The following is a 24157-nucleotide window of genomic DNA, read 5'->3' as shown; positions in this document are numbered from 1 at the left end:
AAGCAGCAAGAACAAGAAGGGCTGCTAGGGCGAGAACTTGCCCGGCTCAACTGAAGGGAAATAATTTCAAAGTACTTGTCCCAAAGAACTAGACTGCACTTCGTTTGCTTCTGTCTTATCTCAGTCTCTAAGGAAGTCCTTGGTGACGTTTGCTGAACTCTTTCTGATTAAGCCCTAGCTAGCAGTGACAGGAGCATTATTCATTCTCATCAAATGCTTGTAAAACAGCAGAGACTTTGCATTGTCAGCCATCTACCTTGTGATTAACCTATAAGACTGACTTGAGGTTTACTGGGTACACGGAACTCCATATATACCGGGGGTGCCAAAATATGTATACACATTTTAGGAGATGTTACCATGTTTTCCTGAAAATAAAACCTAGTTGGACCATCAGCTCTAATGCATCTTTTGGAGCAAAAATTAGTATAAGACTCGGTCTTATTTTAATATAAGACTAGGTCTAATATAAGATAATGTAATGTAATATAATATAATACTGGGTCTTATATTAATTTTTGTTCCAAAAGACACATTAGAGCTGATGGTCCGGCTAGGTCTTATTTTCAGGGAAACACAGTATCTATGCTCAAGCAGTAGTTCACCATAATCAGAAGTGTCTGGACGCTGATGGTAACCACTTTCAGCACCTCTTATGATTGCAGAAGTCAAATGTGACTTGTATTCATCTGTTGTTAGCGGTATATATTGAGTACTACAATTAATACAAGTTTTTTCCTTTCTTAAAATGTGTATAATTTTTTTGATTATATATATATATATGTATTTCCAACCTGATCTTTATAGGGTCCCACTCTTCCACTCCGACCTTTGCTGCTCAATTGTTGATTTGAGGGATAAGCAGGAAGTTCAAACAGTGAAAGCATTGCTTTTGCTTTGACACTGATTCCTGGAAATAGTGTAAAGTCTGCTTTTATAGGAACCTATAGGTACCCTGGAGAATAATTTGGTATCCTATATTTGACTGAAAGATGAACACAACAGAAGAATGAAAGTTGGAAGAAGAAAGTCTGATCCCTGCGCAAGTGGCCGCATTGTGGACTTGCTGTATCAATTCTCCAAGGAACTGTCTAGGAATGAGAATTAGGAATACTTGCCTCATGTTAGGTAGACCAGGACACCCCAAAGATTCTGTGGCTTGGGACTGAATCCAGAGATCCACATTCTGGTGACAGCTTCACCACTAAAAGATGTGTCCTGGGGCAAGGCACTGAGGTGTGTGTTTTCCTAGCTGGCCGTTGGTGGTAATGAGGCTGATCTGGCTTCTCTGTCAGGCCTGGGAATGCCTTGTTGAAAACGGCTGAGTAGAAGAACATGCTAAACACATGTAGAGTATCAGTATTTTATAATTGTTTAGCACCTACCTAGTACAGATGGCTCTCATGTTCTATTTACCTCCTCCTTCCTTAGTCAGGTATATACAGATAGCCCAGACTTCCTTGTGAATTTGCTTTGTAGGTCACTGAATAGGAAGTCTGTGGTGAGTGACTGAATGACGTGAAGATGAGCGTTACCTGAGCACTTGGAGAGCATTCTAGAAATGCTTGAATGGGAAAAACATTTAAAAAGGGGAAAAAAAAACACCACCCTCATCTAATGTGTTAACCTTTCTCTTTGGTTCTATAGAATAAGTTGAACTGTATTTTAAATTGAAAAGTCAATTAATATAGAGTTCTTAAAAGTGTTGGTTAGCACAAGCACAGGGTTCAGACTCAAGAATTTTGTGTGGAGGTCTCCTCAAACTATAAGATTTCCAATTTTTCAATGTAAACTTAAGTCTGTGTATTTTTATTAACCATATGTTTTGTACCTATCCTGTGCCAAATACTTCTCATACATATATGTATTTAATTATCACAACTCACTTAAGAGGAAGGTTTCAGTATGTATTCTGATTTGACAGATAAAGTGAAGAACTTGACAGATGAACTGAGTGAAGAACTTGAGGCTCAGAGGAGTTACTAAAATATTCAAGTTCACTCAGTGGTGACTCTGAGATTTGAACTTGGGTTTTTTAGGTCTCAAACCTGTGCTATTTAGGTCGATTTATTTTATACAGCTAGATATATAGCAACATATAATTTAAATATATAAATATAATATATAGTTATACTCATATCCATGTGACTACCTATATTATGTAGCACTATTTTCTGTCAGTTCATAAACGTACAGATGTTTATTGAGGAGCTGAATCGCATATCTGGAATGATGAGGGAATTGCAGGGGGATGAGTGAGGAGTAGGAAACCGTTTGGAGATCATTGGGAAGAAGACATCCTATATTATGGATATAGGCCTCTTGGAGAGAGTATACAAATATCTTGGAAAGAACTTTCACTTTCTTGAACTGAATTTGAGGCTTGAGGGAAAGGAATATAAGCCATTGAATTTCCCTTTGCTTGCCAGCACTGTAAACATGGCACTATGGTTCAGTCAAAAGTGAAAAAGAAATGATGGATAATAGAGGGAGATTGATTTTCTTTTATGGCTCAGTTGATGGGCTCAGTTTCCAAATAGAAGTCCCAGAGACGTTTCAAGGAATGGAAATTTTATTATGACAATAATAATTGAGTATATTGATAGGATTGAGACAGGCAAGACTTTATATGAATTTTTATAAATTAGCCCCATCGCTGTGCATTGTTCAGAATGTAGGACAAGAATCAACTGGCTTTTTGTGATTGGATCAACAGGTGGATTAAATCTCACACTGAATATTATAAAGTACAGATTTTCCTATGTGCTAAGAAAATTTCTCTAGATCTATGAAATATCTACTCCTGATTGAGCCTCTTTGTTTTCAAGAGGTAGGAAGTCCTGCCATAGTTGAAGTGCCTTGTGCTGTGTATTTGGACTCTTATCTGAAGAGGGATGAGAATACCTGGGGAATGTTCAGAGCAAAGCCACACAAATTCTTGAGCCATATAATGCAATCATAGAGTGTAAAATGCCGTTTGCAAAACTCTCTGGAAGATACCCTGAAGAAGAATTTGTGTGTGGCCTCTCCTCATGACCTGAAATTTGGGCGAGAGAGAAGAAGCCAGTGAAGGAGGCCAGGTGTCTCCGTGTTCCGATTTTGAAGGGAGACCCAGATACCTAGCACAGGTGGTGCACACCTGCTGTTTCAGAGACTCTCCACCCTCAGGACACAGTGGAATCTCCTGGGGGCACTTCTAAAAAGTGCTAATTCCTCAGTTGGTTCTAATGAGTAGACAGCTGAGAAACACTGAATCCTAATGTTGGGTTAGAAGTGAATGACGTACAGTTTTATAATGACTTAAATCCTGTGAAGATTAATCATACAAGGGTTAGTGGTCTTTACCTTAGGAGTGACGATAGGACAACGAAGGGGGTCAGGCTGTGGGATGGCAGTCTTGGACTGGACAGGAAGAAGCATTTCCTACAGATGAGGGCTGTGCAATTCTGAGCTGAGTGCCCCCAGGAAGTCACAGAGTAGTGGTCTCCTCAAACCACCAGGGTCCTAGCTTTATCGTCTCTAAGGGACTACATAAGTGAAGGCACAAGAGGCCGAAGACGTGAAAGGATACGTGACTCCTTTCAGACTCGGGGCCATTCCATTTTGTACTAATCTTTAGGGTCCTGGTTGCCTCTCGTATAAGAATTAAACTGGCACGTGCCTCAGGAGCTCTGTAAATGGGAAGCTATGCTTCTGTCCCCTGAGACGTTAAAGGTTCCTTGTACTGGGACTTCTTTTCCCACGTGCCTTAGTGAGCCCTGGCCTTTGGTGGCTTTGGAGCAGTTGTTCATCTTCAGGTGGGGAGGAGATGTGGCTTTGTCCCCAGACTCCAGACCCACTTAACTTCAAGAGGGTTTTCCTCTGTCCGGATAGTCCTAGGGCCTCTACTGCTCCCTTACCCCCAATCTGAAGAGCCAGTGAAAGTACACTCGGGTGCTACAAAGTGGGACCTCTACTAGAATTTCTCAAGGTACATCTTTTAAAATTTTGGAGCCCTCTGTAACTCAGCAATGCACAAGTATTAAGTGACTATTACCTACATGAGGCACAAGTGTTGGATATAGGAACACGGAAGTTTAAGAATCATCCTTCCCTCTCTGTGGTTTCACTTTACCTAGGAAGATAAGGCCAGTATCGGTTTATAATTGAACACGAAACCAGACAAGGCAGCAGCAGATGAGCTGTATGGACAGCTCCATGGAGGGTGGTGGGGAGGCCTCCACAAAGTGAGAGACTTGACCTGGCCTCTGAAGAGTGCGGAGGCTTCAGACAAGAGATCTCAACACTGTTAAAACAATTGATTCACTTTGGGAGGTTTAAAATTACAAGCCGGGACCTGCCCACACCTCCCTATGATCTGGATCCTGGTAGGGCCTATGTGTGTGTAGTTTACATTCCTTCTCAGGTGATTCTGATATGCAGCCAGGCTTAGGAACCTCTCATTGAAAAAGTCTGAGCTGTAGTCCTAATGTGGACAGTTTTCTTTTCTGATGGCCACCACTGAAATCGTGATGGGAGAGCAAGTGAACAAACAAGGTGTCATTTTTGAAAGCACTAAGGCACTCCTGAAGTGCCTGCTGCTGCTTTGTGAGACAGGTGAACACTCAGCAATGATTACACCCATTCGTTGAGGTCCTAATATTTGTTCAGCAAGTGCTTCATTTACATGATCTCTAGTTTTTACAACAGCCCTGTGAGCTGGATTTATTATTTGTGTGTTTTACAGTTGAGGACATCGGGGCTGGGAGTTTCAGTAGCTTGCTGATAGTCACCCTGCCTGTAAGTGGTATAATGGGGATTGGAATCCTGACACAGGAACACACTTTCCCCCCATCATATTCCATTGTTTCCCGTGGTCTCCACGTGGGAATTACCTAACTCCTCAGAGGGAGGAAGGAGAAGAGTCATGGCACCTTATAGGGGCAGGTAGTAGTGCTGAGAGTGGAGGCAGCCCTAAGGCAATCAGGCTACCTCCTGACCAGGAGCTCATGACACAGGGAGGCTGGGGACAAAAGGGAGAGCACGCCAGATTTCCGGTGAAACACAGCAAGGATTAGTCCTGGCTAATACGCATCTCTGATACGCATCTTTTAAATGGGCGAATGCGTCGCTTGAGGGCTGTTAGGATGAAATGCAATGATGTTGACTATAGTTATTTTATTTGAGCCCACACTGAGCTTCACTATCCCCATTACAGCTTATTTCCTGGTGTCTCTCTTGTCCTTTCCTTCATTTTCCTTTCTAGACCTTTATTGCTTACAGTCTGGGCTGCAGCAGAAGCCTCTTTGCTTTTTCTTGATGTGTCCACTCTAAACTCCACATCATTTTTCTTTTAATCTTCAATTCAGTTTTTGTGTTCCAGAAACTTCAACAGGTCTCCAGTACACACCAAATTAAGTCCAAACTGCTCTGGCAACATTCAAAACCCTCTCGAATATGCTCCGCGCTTTCACTCTTTCCAATCTCAGCTCTCATTACTTGCCTCTGAAACCCACTAATCAATCACATGAGTCTCTTGCCCATTTCCGTTATAAATCAACACCGAGGATCCTCCGTTTCCTGGGTTTCAAGTGTTTTACTCTCTCCATTCTTCAAAATCCTGCCTGTCCTGCCTACCTCAGAGCCCCCAGAGCATTTTCTTGCCAACATTTTTGTGAAGTTCCATTGCACCCCTTTGTAAACTTGACTCTGTCGAGTGTAGCCCCTTGAAGCCAGGATCCTGCTGCCCGATTTCTGTATCACTGGCCCATACTCACTATTCCAAAATGTTTATTGAAACAGAGTGACTGCCTAACAGTCTTCTCTGCTTTCCAGGCTAACCAGAAAAGCCCTTGGAGCTCCTGTAATAGGAATGTGATCGGAAAATGTAAACTGCGGATGGTCATCGCCTCCATTTTCCTAGGTCTCTTTATAGTGATCATCATAAGCTTATGTCTTATTGGAGGTAAGAGGATTTCAACATGACTAAGTTGATGCACTTTAAGAAGATGTGTTTAATGCTTATGACTTACACTGAAATGGAAGATGTACTCATTGCTATTTCATTATTTATAATTTGAATTTAAAACTGGTTTGGAATATGTTATATGGGAGAAATACATGATTCTTGTTTGTTTGTTTTAATAAGTTCTGGAAGAAGTAGGGAGACTGAAGTATAGAGAACATTTTACTTTAAATGCTGCCCATTGGAGCTTGTAGATTTCTTACATTTTTAACTTATTTAAACACTAATTTATATTTGATTTTATCTTCAACACTTTTTGAGATAAAAAAATGTTGACTTTTTTTCTTATAATTTGTTTAGTAAAAATAATTATATTTCATCTGATATACCTGGTATATGATTATAATGATAAAATGATGAATAATGTATTTGAAAGTTTTCAAAACTTTATAGAACCATGTACCTGTAAGCTGTCAGTATTTGAACTTATTTTGGAAATAACTGTTTATCGTATTTATATTGCATGTGTATGTAAAACAAAAACTTATATGATGCTATCTATATGTTTTACATACATGATCTCGTTTTAAAATTATTTATTATGAATATAAAAATACATGTTAAGTTACCCATAAAACTCATCCATATTAATATTAATACTTTGTCATACACTGGTATATTTTTTTCATTTGCATTTTAAAAACAATTTAAGATCAGATTTTTCTGTAGTCTTGTGGCCTAGCTTTAAAAATTTAATGTACATTGAGATCATTTTGCCAATTTATTAAAAATTATTTCTGAACATCTTTACATTTCTTTTAAATTGAGATATAATTGACATATAACATTATATTAGTTTCAGGTGTGTAACATAATGTGAAACGATCACTACAATAGGTCTAAAAACTTCCTTATTTAAATGACTGCATGAGGTAGTCTACTACACCATTTTAAAGGCTTTTAGGTATTTACCAATTTTTTATGATGATATGTAGGTATTAAGGTTTATATGATTCACAAATATAGCACCCTCCAGTGGGCAATCATTTCAATTTCAAAACAGGATAGAGGAAAACTTTTTATTTATATGTGGGAGTGATTGTAGGGGAGAGGGGGCTCTCCTGGAGTGGGACACACTTGAGGTGATCCAGTCCCTCAAGGATTTCGGTTGAGTCAGGCTCTCCATAGCAAATCCAGTCACAGATGAGAGCAAGAAGGGGAACCCCTGAGTCTCTCCAGAGGTGGCCCTGGGAATTTTCCTCAGGATCTGCATCTGCCATTCACCTCCCATTCTTCCTCCTCCCAACCCCTTTTGCTCCTGTCTCAAGGTTTCATGGTCCATGAAGAAATAGGAAAACATTGATAACATGTGCCAGTCTCCAGCATGTGAGTTTCTCGTGCAAGCATCATGTTCACTTAGTTACTTAGGACATTGTTGAAGTGGGATGGATGATTCTTTGAGGCCATAGGCTGGTTTTGAGGTAGGGAGAAGTTAATAAGGGGTGCTACACCTCCTCTGTCATGCTGAGGACAATAGTTTTTGTGTAAGCATTGACGCTCCCTCTTCCCATCAACCCCCACATGTGGATGTGGACACTGAAGTTGAGTCACAGTCTTGTCCTATCACAACTAGTTGGTGCTATCCTGAAAGCAGATGGGTTTGTCTGTTGGCATCTGGGGCCTATTGCAAAGGATGATGCAACAGGTCTAGGTGGTTTAATATTCAGGATTCTAAAGCACAAGACTCAAGAGCTGTCTTCCATTCTGAAAAAGTTATCTGACCCTTTCAACTCACAAAGAACAATCTGCAGAGGAAAGGATTCCATTTCCTTCAACAGTTTCTCTGGGAGACATGAAAGTTCATAGGATGATATTCAGGGAAGAACTTTTCAACACTTGTCGCACAACCTTCATTTTCAATTTGGGTATAAAATTGTGTCCTTAAAATGTTAATGCTATAAGAGAGATTTTCAAACTTTTACTTTTTTTAATTAGGGAAATCATTTTATTTTATGCGACTCCTCAGCCTTCAGGGCTTTGGGCCTATGGGAGAGCCATGGTAGGTGGTAGTGGGTGCAATAGATACAATGTGGGTGGGGACAGGGCTTCCCTCCATGACAGCCTCCACCACCCACAGCAGCTCTGTAGGCACTTTCGTGATGACAATTTGCAATAATCAACAATTGCCTAATTGCTAAGCCCATTGGCAGGAATGAAATATTTGTAGAACTTCTGGGCACTGTGTGGAAATCACTACAATCCGAGAAAAGGGCAGTGTCAAGAGAGTCAAGGGCTTACCTATGGCTGTCCGGATGCGCTCAGAAGCGAGTTCCTCAGGAACTACATTTGCCATTCGCCTCTTCCTTCCCTTCCTCTCAACTCATTAATCTCCTATCTCAGGACTCTGTAGTCCTCAGACCAAGGCTTGGTGGCAGAGGTGTTAGTAACTCTGGAGCTGGAGTGGACACAGAAAGGGACAGTACATACATCCCAGAATGCAGAGGTTAACTAGGGAAAATGGGGGTACCCAGGGCAAGGTGCTTGCTTGGGGGGTGGGGGAGTGTATCTTGTCACTGACATTATTAAGAATGCAAGCAGAGGAACCTGTGGTTGGTTAGATTATTATTCTCTATAGACTGTGCACCCCTTATTGCTTGCACCCGGGGTGGGCTCCCTGCCACTCTGCCTTTGGCATGCCATGGGAATGATGGCAAATTCAGGATCATGGCTCAGCTTAAGGTGTTGAGCTGGGGCTGCGTACACACTGTGGAGGAGAGGCTAGCACTCTGCCAGGCTCACAATGGACAATGAAATCTTTTTAAACTGGACAATTTTATGGGCAGAACCCAGGGAATCCTGCTGAGTCTGGAAACCTGGTTTTGTCCTAGCTCTTTAGGGAGAGGTTATTAATCAATTCTCTCCTTCTCCCTGAGAAATTATAAATGCTTTGGTGTGAGTGGTGCAGTGAAATAGCCTCTCCCCCCTGCCCCTCTCAGTCATCTCCTTTCTGGATAATTTGAAGAATCAGTTAACCTTCCTCAAAGGTTCTGCTTTGTTTGCTAATTTGCCCCAATTACAGGGAGAAGGGAGACACCGAGTAACACCATAGTAATGAAACCTTTCTTTGGGCAAATATTTTAAATGTTATAAAAACCAAACTGTGACAAGTAGGGGGATACTTAGAAATCTGATTTAAGGGTGATCAGATTTAACACTCTAGGGACCCCTGTGTGATATCCCCAGGATTCTGGTTTTCTGTCTGACCCCTTTGCTCTCTAACACACAGACTTTCCCGTGAGTAGGACACTATGATACAAAGATATAAGCAGGGACTTCCCAAGTGACGCTGTAGTGAATGGATTTGTTTTCCTTGTGAGTTGGGAAAAAGAGCTACATTTTATGACATCACACGGTCTTGGCAAACAGACAGGTTGCTCAAGGCAATGCTCCGTCTGCTGTCAGGTGACTCATGGGAAAATTTTAGGCAGACAGCATCAGCAAGCCGTAAGCTAGCAAGGTCCTTGGGGGCAGGAACATAATAGCAACTCTGTAGGCCCAGTACCTTGAAATTTCTTTGCATTTTCACCTGTTTTTCCTCAAGACTCATATGTTTCTCTACCTTCCCAAGACTGACCTGTGCTCTCCATAGAATCCTTGCCAGCTTCTTCTGACTTGTAGACCTTCAGGTAGCTCCATTTCTCTCTAAGCATCCATAGACTCTTATCAACTCAGACCTCTTCAAATGTGTTAGTGTCATCTCGCCTTCAAAGCAGTCTTTCAGTTAGAATCTTGCTGCTTCATTTCGGCATTTTTCACTTTCCCTTTTTTCACTAGCACACGTCTAGAAAGAGAGGCCTGCATTCGGGTTTTGCCTCTTGCTCATTTCTAAATCACTTGTATCATCGGTCCCAAATTATTTTTCTGAAGGTCACTAGCAATTCATCACGATGCCCAATGAATAATAGGCTTAATAGCCTTTCTCCCATCCCCTGCCGTGTTTGTAGCCTTCAGGGTCTACAGAACTCCCGGACTTGAGGTCTCCTGTAATTTCTGCCTTCAGCCTCCGTACTGTGGTACATGAGGCTTGTCTTTAGGTTTCTTACTTTTCACATTTTTCATTCTTTTCATTGAGTAACCCATTTACTCCTCGGTCAGCAGCCAACTTCTCTAGGAGGTGACTCCTAGGTCTACATCCACATACCATTCCTGAGTTTTAGTCATACTCTTTGCTAGAGAGCTCTACCTGGAAATATCTGTCATCACCTCAAGCGTTACCCATATGAAACTACTATTCGTGTATATCCCCTTCCCCAATTAGCTTACTCTTTATAGTTTCATGGGGAACATGAGACCAGGATTATTCCAGCTACCATCCAGTGGTGTAACTTTAGGCCAATTCTTCAATCCATTTGGCCTCCGTTTCCACATTAGTAAAATATAAATGATTTCTGAATCTGAATCTATAAATGTACTCTGACCTTACTACTTAGTAGCTCAATTGACCTGAACAAATTATGCCTTTTCGCTAAGCCTCAATGTTTTTATTTTAAAATGAAAACATTAATATTTAACTCATAGGGTTGATTTGAGGATTACATGAGAAATATCTACAAGTGCATAGCAAAATGTCTGTATGTGATGTTTCATATAGTTGCTAGTATTCTTCCTGTTATCCAGACTTGATATTTTGGAATATTTTTTATTTCTTCTTCTCTCCCATATCTAGGTAAATAACCAAGTTTTGTCAGTCATTTCTTGGTAGTGTCTTGATGACGTCTTTTGTCATTGACTATCCAGTTACTCCAAGGCACTGTGGGGGATACATTATACATATTGGTTCCCATTGTGTTACTGTCACCTACAATGTGGCATCAATATTTCTATTGAGAAAACAGCTTCAGGGACTTAAGGGAATTACTTAGATCCCATGGCTAATAAATACCTGGGCTGGTATTCACACGAAGTCTGGCTACCTTTAAAGCCAGCTTTGCTTCCACTATCCTGGGCTTTCTCCTCCCTGCCTCCCTCTCCCCATCCTTCCCTTTCTCCTGCCTTCCTCCTTCCTTCCTTGCATTTCCCATTGCTGTCCATCAAAATCTGTCTCTCCCAATCTTGTGCCTACTGGCCTCCCTGCCTCCAGTCTCTCCTGGTTCCAGTTTAACCTGCACCTCCTTCCTGGGAGACATTTCATGACATCCGTTACCTCCTGCAGCTACCTGGCATGGAAGGATTCCCTCTGCAGCCTCATTTCTTATATTCCAGCCAAAGAGCTGATTTTGTGTACCTGCAATGTACTTTGCATGTTTTAGGCTTTCTGTTTTTTTAAACACATCTTCTACATGGAAAGGGCTGCCCAGATGAAGTCTCATTAATGACATGCAACTTCTGCTGACTAGGTAAATCCATTGTTTTTGTTGTTTGTTGTTATTTACCAAACACAATCATTTAGCCAGATCTTAGGATAGATTCATTATTTGGTGATACAACTGAAGTATCTGTCATTAGAACTATTATTTGGAGATCCTCTTTTTGAACTTGGCGTCTCTTGTCAGGGCCCTTGAGTTCAGCAGTTATGTGAATACCATATCCACCCTCTGGCATCCCCTCTTCCTTTCCAAGGTAATGGTACGTCGTGGGTGCAGAGCTCAAAGATTTCCATTGAAGCATGATTTACAACAGTGGAAAGTTGAAAACACTAAAAGACTTAGGAAAATGGGCAAGCCAGTTATGAACAAGATGCAGCCATTAAATTAATCTTTGCAAGGAATTTCAAACACATGGGGAATGGCTTTTGATATGTTAACAGCAACAACCAAAGAATCAAGACAAATACACAATGATAGCAACAAACAACAAAAGCTGTATACAAATTACCTTTTCATTAAGACCTCAAATATATAATATAAAGTGTGGGGGAAAAACTTGATTAAAAAATTATTAGTCTCTTCCTTTGCTACAATTTTCTATATACTTTGCAAGTTTTCTATTATGAGGGCATAACTTTTATTGTCAGACAAAATAATGTAATAACTTAAAACAAATAATGATGCAGAGATAATTCCCTGTGTTTGAGGTCCCCCATGGTCACCCCTAGATTCAGTGGTTTGCTGGGAGGACTTACAAGACTCAGAATATAATTTTAGAGATGGTTGATTTATTACAGCAAAAGGATGTAAAGCGAAATCTGGAGGAAATGAGGTGAAAGCGTCCAAGAGTCCTGTCCAGGTGCAGTCCCATAAGAGGCACTTAATTCCTCTAGCAGTGAGTTGTGCCAATAGTGTGTGGAATGTGGTCCACCAGGGAAGCTCATTAGAGACTCAGTGCCCAGGGTTTTATTGGGGTTGGTCATATAGGCAACCTCTGCCCGGCATGTACTAAAATTCCAGACTCCCAGAAGGGAAGGAGATGTTCAACATAAGTCACGTTGTTTGTGCAAACAGTTAAGGAACATGTGAGCCACTTTTGTCAGGGAATGGTGGGAACCCTCCAGGGGCCACCCTAAGAGGACTTGCTAACCTGGCAGTCTCAGTCCTCTGTTAACTTTTCTGTGCATATTTCCTTGTTCCTCATGCCTCACATTTCCAGACTTTCTCAGGGAATAGGTACCAGGATTCTCACTTCTTTTCACCTGCTCTTTCATCATAAACCCTGAATTGATTCCACTATGGCCTTTTCAAAGTCCAGGAAAAGAAGCTGATAATATTATCAGTTGGGATTTGAAAAAGTCTAGGGCAACACAAACACCTGGTTCTGGACACCCACACCATTTTCAGGGCCAGATAGGTGGCTTTTGCGTGGGCCCAGCCGGTGAGGCCTAGGTGGAGCTTGGAGCATAATTAGTACCATGCGTGCCAGCTTCTAGCTCTTGGCTCCTGACTTTGTGTGTTTTTCTTTGAGATCTAACTGCATAAAAATCAGTTAGCTCACAGTGATTAGAACGCAAGTAGCCACACAGAGCTCATTGTCCCAGGAATGGAAGCCTGTGTGCCCTGAGGCTCTGAGTGCTCCGGTTTCCTTTCTGCAAACAGAGTGGGTCAACATTCCTCATCTGTGCGATATACACTAGAGTGATGACTTCATGCCCATCCTGTGTCTCCCTGGGAGATTTCAAGTTGTGGGCTCACACGCTCCTATTCTAGTTCCCCTCTGTTCTGGTCGATGATGTCACCTCCTCATCAAGTACACACAACTGAAGGTGATTCTTTGCTCCCACACTCTATCCCCCATCACTCATTGTTCACCCCCACCCGCAGACTGTCCCCCATCACCTGCCTTGACACCATGTGTACATAGCTAAGCTGCAGGTTTAGTTTAACAAACAAATTCATGTTCTTCCCACTCCTTCCTGCTGGCCCTCCTCCCAGTCTGTATTCAATAGAATCTGAGACCACTTATGGGGTAAAATAAACGTTTTATCATGATGGAGGCAAGACCTTCTTTTTGTTCAATCTTACTGAGGGGGAAAAGCATTTCTGTTCTTACTTGCTTACTGTTGACAGGCTATATCCTTGAAGAGTACTCAATTTTTTTTTTAAAGTGCAGCAGCCAATGGGTTGATTAGTTTATGCATGTGTTTACTTTTACTTTTTTTCCCCACCCTCCACTCTCTTTAGTAACTTACATCGATGAAGATGAAAATGAAATACTTGAGTTGTCATCAAATAAAACATTCTTGGTCATGCTGAAGATTCCAGAGGAGTGTGTTGCTGAAGAGGAATTGTCTCACCTGCTCAAGAAGAGGGTAATGACACCTTATGCATTGTTTTCTTAACATTAGAGTATGGATTCTGCTACAACAGGTGGCATTGAACTACAGAGTAAGTAGTTTCAGGCTTGAATTCTTTGTCTGGATTTTGGCAGAAATGGATGCTTAGAAATGGGTTTTCCGTCATGCAAAAGCAGAGGGAAGAACCCTGGCCTTCAGTGAAATGCATCCTGGAGGAGAGTGTTCTGTTTCCTTACTCTGCTCTATTTGATTTAACTTGTGGTTTCATTGAGGACCCTCTACCAAGTGCCAGGGCCACAAAGTCTGTGCCCTTAGTAGGGGCTCAGAGTCCAAGTAAAAGAAGAAATTAAATAGTTATCAAACAGTGTGATATGTCCTGTTGTTGAGATATGTGCAGTGTGTTTTACAACCACAAAGGAGGGGGATCTTGACTACCTGAGGTGGAATGGAGGTGATACTCAGGATGAGTCTTGAAATATGAGGTGGAATGTTCTAGATGAAAGAGCAGCAGACATTACGGCATCTGCACATCGGTGTCCTGTCCTATGGCCTCCGCATGCTGTGTGGTGGGGATTTGCAGACATGAGGCTGAACAGCAAGGGAGGGTCAGACCATGAAGGTCTTCCTGCTCTTTGGCAAGGCACTGAAAGATTTTAATCTGCAGGTAGACATGGTCAACTATTCATTTTAGCCTTTCTGTGTAATGGTGGAAAAACACTGGAGGTAGAGTGTTTAGTTAGAAGGTGTTGCAGTAGTCCAGGTAACAAATGGTGGGGGGGCAGAGAGGTCTTGAACCAGGGCAATGTCTGGGTGATATGGAAGACTCAAGTGAGATTTAAGAAGTCTTCTCTCTCAACTGGACTTAATGGCTTATTGGGTGTGGGAATGAGGGAAAGCATGACTCCAGGTCCAGTGTTGGGTGGCCATGTGGATGGAAGGTGGCATCATTCTTGGAGTGGGAAATTCAGGGGATTGAGCCGTCTGTGCAATATGGGGGCTCTGCATCCAGACTGTGAGGGTTGTTGGGGCAATCCTGGTCATCTTGTCAAAGACAGGGTGGTTCACAGCCAGACACAGGAAAGATTTTGATAAGAAAGTCTAAACAAGACCAGCTTGCTGTCCGTTGCACTCTGCTTTGCTGTGATGGGTTGAATGGGGTGAGTCCTCTTCATCTGGCTTCCATTTGATTCCTACCAAAGCTCCTGAGGGAGGTGATTCCATCTCGATCATCCCAGAGTCAGTTCTGTGTACTCAAGTGCCTGACATTTGATTGCTCCTTGGATCACAGGAGTTTGTACTCTGGGATGATTATTCTGGTTTCTCTTCCTCCTTGTTTTCCTTGTTTATGTCTTATCTGCCATTCCTTTTTCCTCCTTTCCTTCCACCTGCTTCCAGAGCAAGTTGCTGAGTGAAGAGCCTTTTGCTGCTTTCCTGTTGGTTGCTTTTTTAAATTGAGGGGTTTTGAATTTGATGAGTGGAAATGAAATGAATCAGCAAACACACATGTCACAGACTGGACTCTCTATGTCAAAGGCAAATGGATGTTAGTCATTCACCTGAGAGCCATATCTCTCACGCAGAGCCAGACACGACCAGATTCTACAGGTATTTTTGGCTCATCACTTTGTAGTGGCAAAGGAACAGGGACTGGCCGTGATTCCTCGGGCAAGTTCACAGGCCTCTGAGCTGGTTCCTCCTCTGATCAATGGAAATCACTGCCCTTTCCCAGTATTCCCACAGGTGCGTGTGAAATGCATGTAAAGAACTTTGTAAAATATTTTTTTAAAATTATCCAATTTATAGATGATAAAAGGCACAGTGAAGTAAAAAGACTCCTGCCCCTGGCTTTCCAACCAAATATGTTCAGGAACAAAATTAGGGAACTTAGAGATATTACTGTTCTATTGTCAGGTCAAGAACCCCTTTCCTCCAGCTAGGCCAGTCTCCAGAAGTTTCTGCATATGGAAGTAAATGGGAGTGAATATTGGAACACTATGCCCTCTCTTTTGCTTTATTGTCTTGCTTTTGTAAACACAGTTTTCCTAGCCCCTCTCATATCTCATTGTCAGAGTGTTCTTCCCTTAGGGTTGGGGCTGTTACTCTGCATAAGCCAGCCCATTAGCTACGTGGTATAATACCTCAGCTCATGTGCTTGATGGAGGAGCTAAGGATGGCACCTCTGATAACCTGGGGAAGGTATTGCTCTTATTCTGGAAGCTGGTTTCTAATTAGCTACTATGCCCGACTGATAATCAGCTCACGGGCTCCTAGCTCAGTCTTTACACAGCCTTGTAGGCACAGTATGGGAGATACCAGAACAAGGGGTGAGGAGGACCCCTGTTTCACTTCTTTGGGCCCACAGTAGATAGTGTGCTTAATGGCTCCCAAATATACAAACATATCCTAATTATAGCATGGGACCATGCCACCAAAAATAATCTTCAAGTGATCTAGTATAACACACTATCTCAACTTAAAATTTTAACTTGAATTTTTTTTTTTTTTTATGAGAGCCTACACAGTGCTTGACCCAACAATTAATAAAGGAAGGAAGGGAGGGAGGGAACAGAGCAGGCTGGAAGGAAGGTGTTGAATAAGAATGTCCAAACCTGAAGAGACTATTTATGGTTTATTTAAGCAAAACTGGCAACATGCCAGGAAGCAAGATCTCAAATGATCCTGAGAATGACAGTTTTGCAGTTAATTTTATAACTTTGGAATTAAGGAAGGAACATAAGGAAGATTACATGAGGGTGGGAGAAAGCAAGGCAGGATAATCTCTGTGTTTGAATTATAGGATAGTTAACAAGATTATGTGCTCCTTTGTGGGTGGTTTTACCTCCAAGAGGTCTGAAAAAGAACATTATTCTGACATTTCAAAGAAGTGTTAAGCTAGATGCACAAAAACAATGGACAGGGCTTGGTTAGGGCGAAGATAAACCTTTACTAAAGAAGTTATATGCTTTGGTGTGACTACTCACCAGGACCTGCCCAGTTAGGAATTTATGATAGATCATTCTGTGAGGTTACTTTTGGTTACAGATATATTACAGAGCTGCTTTTTTGTCCACAAAGGTCAGATATGACCACCACCATAAGAAGCTCAACCTAAAAGGAAAAGAGAATTACTACTACTACTTGAAAAAAATCCCATCTATAGCATCCTCATCCTTCTCCCTGTCAATTTGACCAGCCCTGTGAAAGCCTTCTTCCTATTTTCGAAGTTTTCCAAGTGGCTAGTGGCAACATTCTTTTCTCTGGAGCTCAAAAACTATAAGATGACCCAGTCATATTTTCCCAAAGTTCTTATCACTTTATGCTTCTTTCTTTCTTGATATTCAGAAGGAAACACTTTCCTTCCTTGCTTTATCCTCGCTAGGTAGTGTGGTAACATGCAAAGAAGCTGGGTTTTGGTGTCTGTAATGCCTAGGATTGAATTATTTACTAGCAGAGTGACCTTGGGCAGGTTTTATAACCTCTCGGAATGCTGTCTTTTTTACCAGTAAAAAAGGGAGAGATGGTTAGCAATGCCTGTTATGTCAGGTTCTTAAAAAGATCGCAGCAATAATGACAAGATTCTAGGGGTATAGTCTATAGGTTCTCTGATCTTTGCGTCCTACCTTTGAGAGATTGAATTGTCACCAGGTGAATTAAGTGGGAACGCAGCCTCCTTGAGATTCCTTTCAGTGGGAACCAAGATAGGCAGAGTTCCCCTCAGAGTACTGCTTTTTGTTACATTCTGCTGCTTGCTGCTGGATAAAGTAATGGACTCTGAGCCGTCATGGGTGCAGCTGGACACACTGGTCTCAGCACAAGGGTGACATTGGATACTGGTCAGATTTCTATGACAATGTCTGGGCTGAGGCTTCAGGTTGGGCAGGAGAGGGTCTGGCTGGGCTCCCAGAGGCCTGGCTATGGGCTCATTCCAGCCCTAGAGTGCATCCAGGCTGTAACCAGATCCCAGAGCAGTTCTCTTGATTTATGCTAGAACCTATCTGCTAAAGAACAAGGCATTTAACCTTAAAATATACATTTAAAAGAAATGTAGCATAGATATGTTCTCTCAAGTACTGCTAGGTTAGGATTCACATCTCTGAAACATGATGAAACGACTAATCAAAGACTGAGAGGAGATATTTGTAACGTAAAACCAACAGCTAGTATCCAGAATATAACACCAATCGTTCGAGATAGATAAGAAAAAAACAGCCCAAGAAAAGACGGGAACTAACAGGCAATTCAAAGGTGAGAAACCCCAAAGAGTTAGTAAACACATGAAAAGATACTCAACCTCACTAGTAAGCAAGACAAAGCAAATTAAACCAATGTGAAACACAAGGTTATACCCCTCAAAAATCTGAAAATCAGGTAACACTACTAAGTGCCAGCAAGGCTGTGGGAAATGGACCGGCTGTACATTGCTAGGAGGAGAATAAGGTGGAGAGCAATTTGGCAAGACTTATTTCAGTTGGAGATGGACCTGCTTGTGGACCCAGCAGATCCATTTCTTGGCATGTACCTAAGGGACACTCAAACATGTAGAGAAGACAGGCACAGAGATAGTCAAGGATGGTAACTTCCGCATAGTTTATAATAGGAGAAAACTGGAAACAATGCACATGGCCATCAGTAGGGGAATGGAAAAGTTGGTACAATTGCTTAATTTAATTATTCAATGCAGGAGTTAGGACTTAGCGTGAACGAGCCCTATCTACATGTATCATTATGAGTAAATCTCAAACATAATTTTGAATGCAAAAAAGCAAGTCTTAGAAGATTATGGTACTTTTTATTTGAATAAAAAGACAAATTAAGTCATGTATTATTATGATTACACAAGAAAGTATTACATTTATAAAAACGTGCATGAAAAGGATACATTCCAGCTTCAGGACAGTAACTAGCCCTAGGGGAGGGAAGGAGGGAAACCAAGAATCATGTGAAGGAGTAGCTTTAGCTTTGTTTTATTTCTTAAAGTAAAAGGGTTGAACTGGAATTGGTAAAATCTGAAGGCCTGAAACACAGGTGTCCTTATTTTTTGTGATGGCAATATTTCAGGCATAAAATAAGAACTGCATATCTTTGCAATTATAGACCAGCCCCACTTGGTCCCATTTTTCAGGGGAAAGGGCTGCCATACCTGTGGTTTACCGTGGCTGTTTCTCCTTGCAATGAGATAAAGGAGAGAAGAGCCCTGGTCCAGTGACGTGCCAGGCCCCGAGGGGCCCGTTCTACAGTCTTCCCAGCCACTGCGGTGTTCGCTCCTTCCCATGTTCCTTGGGGTCTGTGTGGGCTCAGGTTGTTGACCCCTCGCACCGTTAAGGCCACAAGATGTCAGCACAGCCTATGGGATGTTGAAAATCCTGGTCTCATCACTTGATCCTTATAAATGAGGTTCTTTTGAGTTTCAATTTGAATTTTGATTGGTACTAAGTCCTCCCCTTTCTATTTTTTGACCCAGGCTCTCTGGATAAGGTAATTTCTAGCAAGCATGGAATATTCTTTGTCTAGGAGTAGTGATGCTTTGTCAGGTGACATACACCACGATCTGGCAGTAATGTATGGGGTTGTTTCACTTGTTCCTGTTTGTTTCAGCTCACAGATGTGTACAGTTCATCCCCGTCTCTGAATCGTTATTTTACGTCAGTGGAAATCGTGGACTTCAGGTAAGAATGTGGAACATTACACGTTGGTCTTTTTCTCTGGAAAGTGACACCCATCACCATTTTATACCTAGAAGGACTTCCAGAGTCCCAAAGCACGAAGGGAACCAATGATAGAATCATAGAGTTTGGTGCTGGGTGGGTCTTTGGACACCAACTAGCTCAACTCCCTTATTTTACCAAGAAGAAAAATGAAGCCCAGATTAATGAGATGACTCAACAAGGTCACGTGGAAGAGAGGAAAAGCCAGTCTCAGGTAGACCATGCCTGTTTAACAACAGATACTCAAATGAGCTAATGGTCAAAATAGAAACAGATCTCAGACAGTGATGTGATGGAAATGATAGAATACATGTATTGGATTTTTTTTATTTTAAATTTATTGGGGTCATGTATTGGATTTTGAGAAACGCAAGTAGTACAGGGGTCTATATTCCTTGTATAATATTAAAAAATATACATATATACTACAGGAAAAGTCTACCTTCTGACCCACCCCACCCTCCTACCCCTGGACAATGTATGTGCCAATCAATTCCTCACACATAGTGAATTACACTCCCTGTTCAAAATGAACAGCCATCAATAGTTTGGTGTTATTTCTTCTATACATGCATTTACCATATATACTTTATATACTATACATGTATAGCATATACACACACATTTAAAAAGATTTCCTTGTGATCTTTAATATTTTTGTCTATATCAGTAGAAACTTATGTAAAAGGGTGTATGTGTATAGAGGAGTTATTTAATTATCCTTTATATATTGTTAGGAGAAGATTTACATGGCTAAGCTTTCTTATCTACTATTCCTAAGATATCCCTGGAATGTGAGGATCAAAGGCAATATTATATTGAGGTCCCCCCTTTCAAACCATACATTTTCTAAACCATAACATGAGTGTACCTGGGAAGGGAAGCATGTAACATAAGTGGTAGCACAACAGGGTAGGACCAATGTGGACCTGAAGTCTGAAAATGCATATCATGGCAGGTTGCCTTGGCAACAACACTCACTATCCCTTCTTCTTTATGGATCCCCCTGTGCATGTTACATTAAGGTGACATCTTTGACACTGCTTATTTGAATCATAAACCACTGATATTAAAATGCCAATAGAAAAGGGAGAAATGCATAATCAGACCCAACATGCTTTTCTTCGTGCCCCTGCTCCAACTTGCAATTCGAAGACTGAGACACAGTTGAGAGAGGGAAGAGGTCTGAGCCTGAAGTGTTTTTCCGAGAATCCAGCCATATGGGTCCAGAGGAGTGGGATTGCCTAATGGGTTGGGGTAGACATTGGGGAAAAATACCATCAGAAAACTGAGTAAAACGTGGCTAGAATCTGAACACAATGTTAGAGAATCTGCTTTTAAAAGTAATTGGGAAGAAAAACCCAAGGGTTTCAGTATTTTGGGTAAAGAAATTCTGTCAGGGAAACATTTTTGTTTCATTAAAAAAAAAAAAAACCCAGGCAGAGTCTCAACAATGTTGAATTGAGAAACAGAAGCCTTTGCCTCTGAAAGGCTGTGGCTGCACATGAACAGGAGACAGACACGTGCCTGGCAGACATTTGTGCCTACAGGGGGATCCTGACCTCAGTCCTGGACCAGCCCAACAGGAACCTGGGAAAATGCCCATTGCTTCTTCAGCTGTGGGACCGACCCACTCTAGGGGTGGGCAGCTAAGGCAAAGCCCACAGGGTGCTTCCCTGAAAATCCCTCTTCTTCCCTCAGAATTCAGCCCTATGTAAATTCACCCCGTGATCTGACTTGGTGGGATGAGGATAGCCAGGCTGGGTTACCCTAATCATTCACCAATCCTCTCATTCAGCTTCTGGCCTGGTCTTCTGAAAGGCAGCCTCTGGTCCTTTCCATAAGCTGACCCCAGGCCTTGCCCATGGGAGTGCAGGGTAGCTGCTTGTCAAAATATTTACTGTCATTAGCGGTAATTAGAAGATGGAGCACAGGATACACCACCTGCCAACTAGAGTAGCTGGCTTAGGGTTTGAAAGTTCATTTGTCAGCTTGCCTTTAGAGGTGTCCTTGAAATTGTCAGTTTCTCCAGAATCCATACTGTATATTATTCATTTGAACCACAGGGTTTGGCACACTTCTTCGTTGTAGAGTTTATAAACTGAACTGTCAGCCACATTAATGTAAGAGTGTTGGCCTATGTGACTTCTGGCCACAAGAGGGCGCTCTTTGCCGGTCTTTAGCAGAGGCAAAGTTCACTACTGGGACTGTCTATAAAACTTGCTTCAGGGTGAGAGTCTCAGATGTGGCCACGTCCTAATTGTTTTATTGCTAGCTCTTAATCTGGGCCTTCTTGAACCAAAGTAAATAGTATAATCGTGAAAAATCTAAATGTTGAGGTAGCATTTAACAAATGGCATAAGCCACTAATTAACTAAGGATAGCCCTATGATTATTCTAATTTTGGAAATGGGAAAAATATGTTCTAGGAAGATATTTCTAGATCTCCTTTTCCTTAGGTTCCCTTCCTGAGAGTTGCAAAGCTGGGAGCCTCAGGAGTGGAAATGGGACAGAACAAGCTTCTCACTTTGGGGACAAACGGGGGAGGTGTGGTTTGCTGCTGGTACGCGGAGCAGTTTGTGGGAGAGCAGTTCTGCCCCCAGGTGACGGCAGAAAGTTCTGAACCCTACCTAAAACATTTTTATAGCTTAAATAATGAGCTGGCTAATCTGAGTAGCTTTGACTAATGTGTACTTGTCGGGCAGGGGGAGGGTGTAGTGTGATAATCGGAGAAAGAATACAGGAGAACAGGGCTTTCCTGGTCTGCCTTGGGGGGTAAAAGGCGGGTATTGGGGCAGACAATGTGCTAGCCCTTGGAGCTTCCTTCACAATAGCTGGGTCACGTCTCTCCCTCTGATGGCCTCTCTCGCTGGAGTCCTGGGAGATGGGGTCTAGGTGGAGGGAGGACGTTAGGATTACCTAAACGTTTAATGGTGGACCTATGGAAAAGGATTCTTCTGGGACAGCACACTCTTCCAGGGTAGTACATCCTTTGCTGTTTTGTACTTGGAAGAACATGCAGAGCTAAAGAAATGTTATTGCTAAGACCGATTTCCTGAGTTGCAGTACAATTCTGTTGTATGTTTGTTTGTTTTTTTAATTAATTAATTATTTATTTATTTTTTTAAGTCAAGTTGTTGTCCTTTCAATCTTAGTTGTGGAGGGTGCTGTTCAGCTTCAAGTTGTTGTCGTTTCAGTCTTAGTTGTGGAGGGCGCAGCTCAGCTCCAGGTCCAGTTGCCGTTGCTAGTTGCAGGGGGCACAGCCCACCATCCCTTGCGGGAGTCGAGGAATTGAACTGGCAACCTTGTGGTTGAGAGCCCACTGGCCCATGTGGGAATCGAACCGGCAGCCTTTGGAGTTAGGAGCAAGGAGCTCTAACCGCCTGAGCCACCGGGACGGCCCTGTTGTATGTTTTAATGTCTCTGTTTGGTTTGCCTTTCAGTGGTGAAAATGCCACCGTAACCTACCACCTGCAGTTTGGGGTTCCATCAGGAGATGACAGTTTTATGAAGTATATGATGAGTGAGGAGTTGGTGCTGGGCATTTTGCTGCAGGATTTCCATGATCAGAACATGCCTGGTTGTGAGACTCTGGGGCTTGGTCCAGAGTCCCTCTTGCTCTACGGTAAGTCAAGCAAGTCAAGAAGACAGAGCTGTGACAGTAAACATGTGAACCAGATTGGGGACAGATGGTTTGGGATGATTTCTGTGCAGGTGATGTTCCAGCCCTCCATGAGCAGACAGAGTAGTTGGGGGAAAAAATCATGGAAAAAAATAATTAAACTATAAAGATGAGGATTGTTAAATGTTTTCTTGTTGTAGAACACCCACATTCTAAGCCCCATATCCCATTTTGTAATATCATTATTACAGGCACACCTCATTTTATTGCGCTTCGCTGCACTGTGCTTAACAGAGGTTGCATATTTTACAAATTGAAGGCAAGACCCTCCACCAGCAAAAAGATTATGACTCGCTTTATTGCGATTCTCGCTTTATTGTGGTGGGCTGGAACCCAACACATGATATCTCTGAGGTATGACTGTAACCTTCATGAAAAAACCGTGTTTTCACAAATGAAGTCAGTATTGAAGAATTTGAAATGAACAATATAGCTAAATCAGTGAAAGATTATCTCAGTGTAGGAACCTATCTCTTTTTTTGTGTGGAAGGCCTCTGAGTCCCTTGAGAAATTAACAGAGGGACATAAAAAAGCAAATTAGTCTCTTTCCTTAGAAAACTACCACAGCTTTTTAAATGTCCTTTGGCCTTTATTTTCCATCTCTTCTTATTTCCCACTTCTGATTCCTCCTTTGGAGACGCATTGGCTCTTGCTAGCTCATAATGCTAACATTCTTGGATATTTTATTTTCTCATCCACAATCCATCAGAAACACTCTCTGCACGTTAGTAGTAGGAAATACTAGTTGAAAAAATGACAAAGAGAAATGTGCTTAGTGCCAGGCACAGTGCCAGCAGCCTAGAATCAGAAGAGCAGAACAGAGATTACTCGTATAATATAAAGCACACATGTCACTACAAAGCGCCAGAAGAGGCATTTATTATGATGACATTTATTTTTTGATGATGGGAGGTGAGAGTAGACTAATCTCAGCCTAAGAAAGCAGAACATTATATAAAGTGCTTTCTAAAGTTTTCTTTTCCCCAAATGAATAGAAAGAATGACATTCAGCAGACCAAATTTTAGCTTACTTGGGGAAGTCTCATAAATGAAGTTTCCTCACAGAAGGATCTGAATAAATAAAGTGTGTCTGTGGGCCA

At 41.9% G+C, this 24157-nt stretch overlaps 1 protein-coding gene across 1 annotated transcript in view; it reads left to right on the top strand.

Annotated features, from left to right (window-relative positions):
- Nucleotides 1-24157, top strand: part of C17H3orf52 (chromosome 17 C3orf52 homolog) — a 34065-nt gene that overhangs the window by 5415 nt on the left and 4493 nt on the right. Inside the window, exons 2-5 of the mRNA XM_019715194.3 lie at nt 5815-5944; nt 13558-13685; nt 19266-19336; nt 22819-23000. Of these exons, the coding sequence (XP_019570753.3) occupies nt 5815-5944; nt 13558-13685; nt 19266-19336; nt 22819-23000 (511 nt within the window). The remainder of the gene's footprint in view (nt 1-5814; nt 5945-13557; nt 13686-19265; nt 19337-22818; nt 23001-24157) is intronic.

This window comes from Rhinolophus sinicus, chromosome 17 (assembly GCF_057876585.1).
Source record: "Rhinolophus sinicus isolate RSI-liver-muscle chromosome 17, RSI-T2T, whole genome shotgun sequence".
NCBI classification, from domain to species: Eukaryota; Metazoa; Chordata; class Mammalia; order Chiroptera; family Rhinolophidae; genus Rhinolophus; species Rhinolophus sinicus.
The sequence above is the reverse complement of the archived record's forward strand: the minus strand, read 5'-3'. Positions and strand labels throughout refer to the sequence as shown.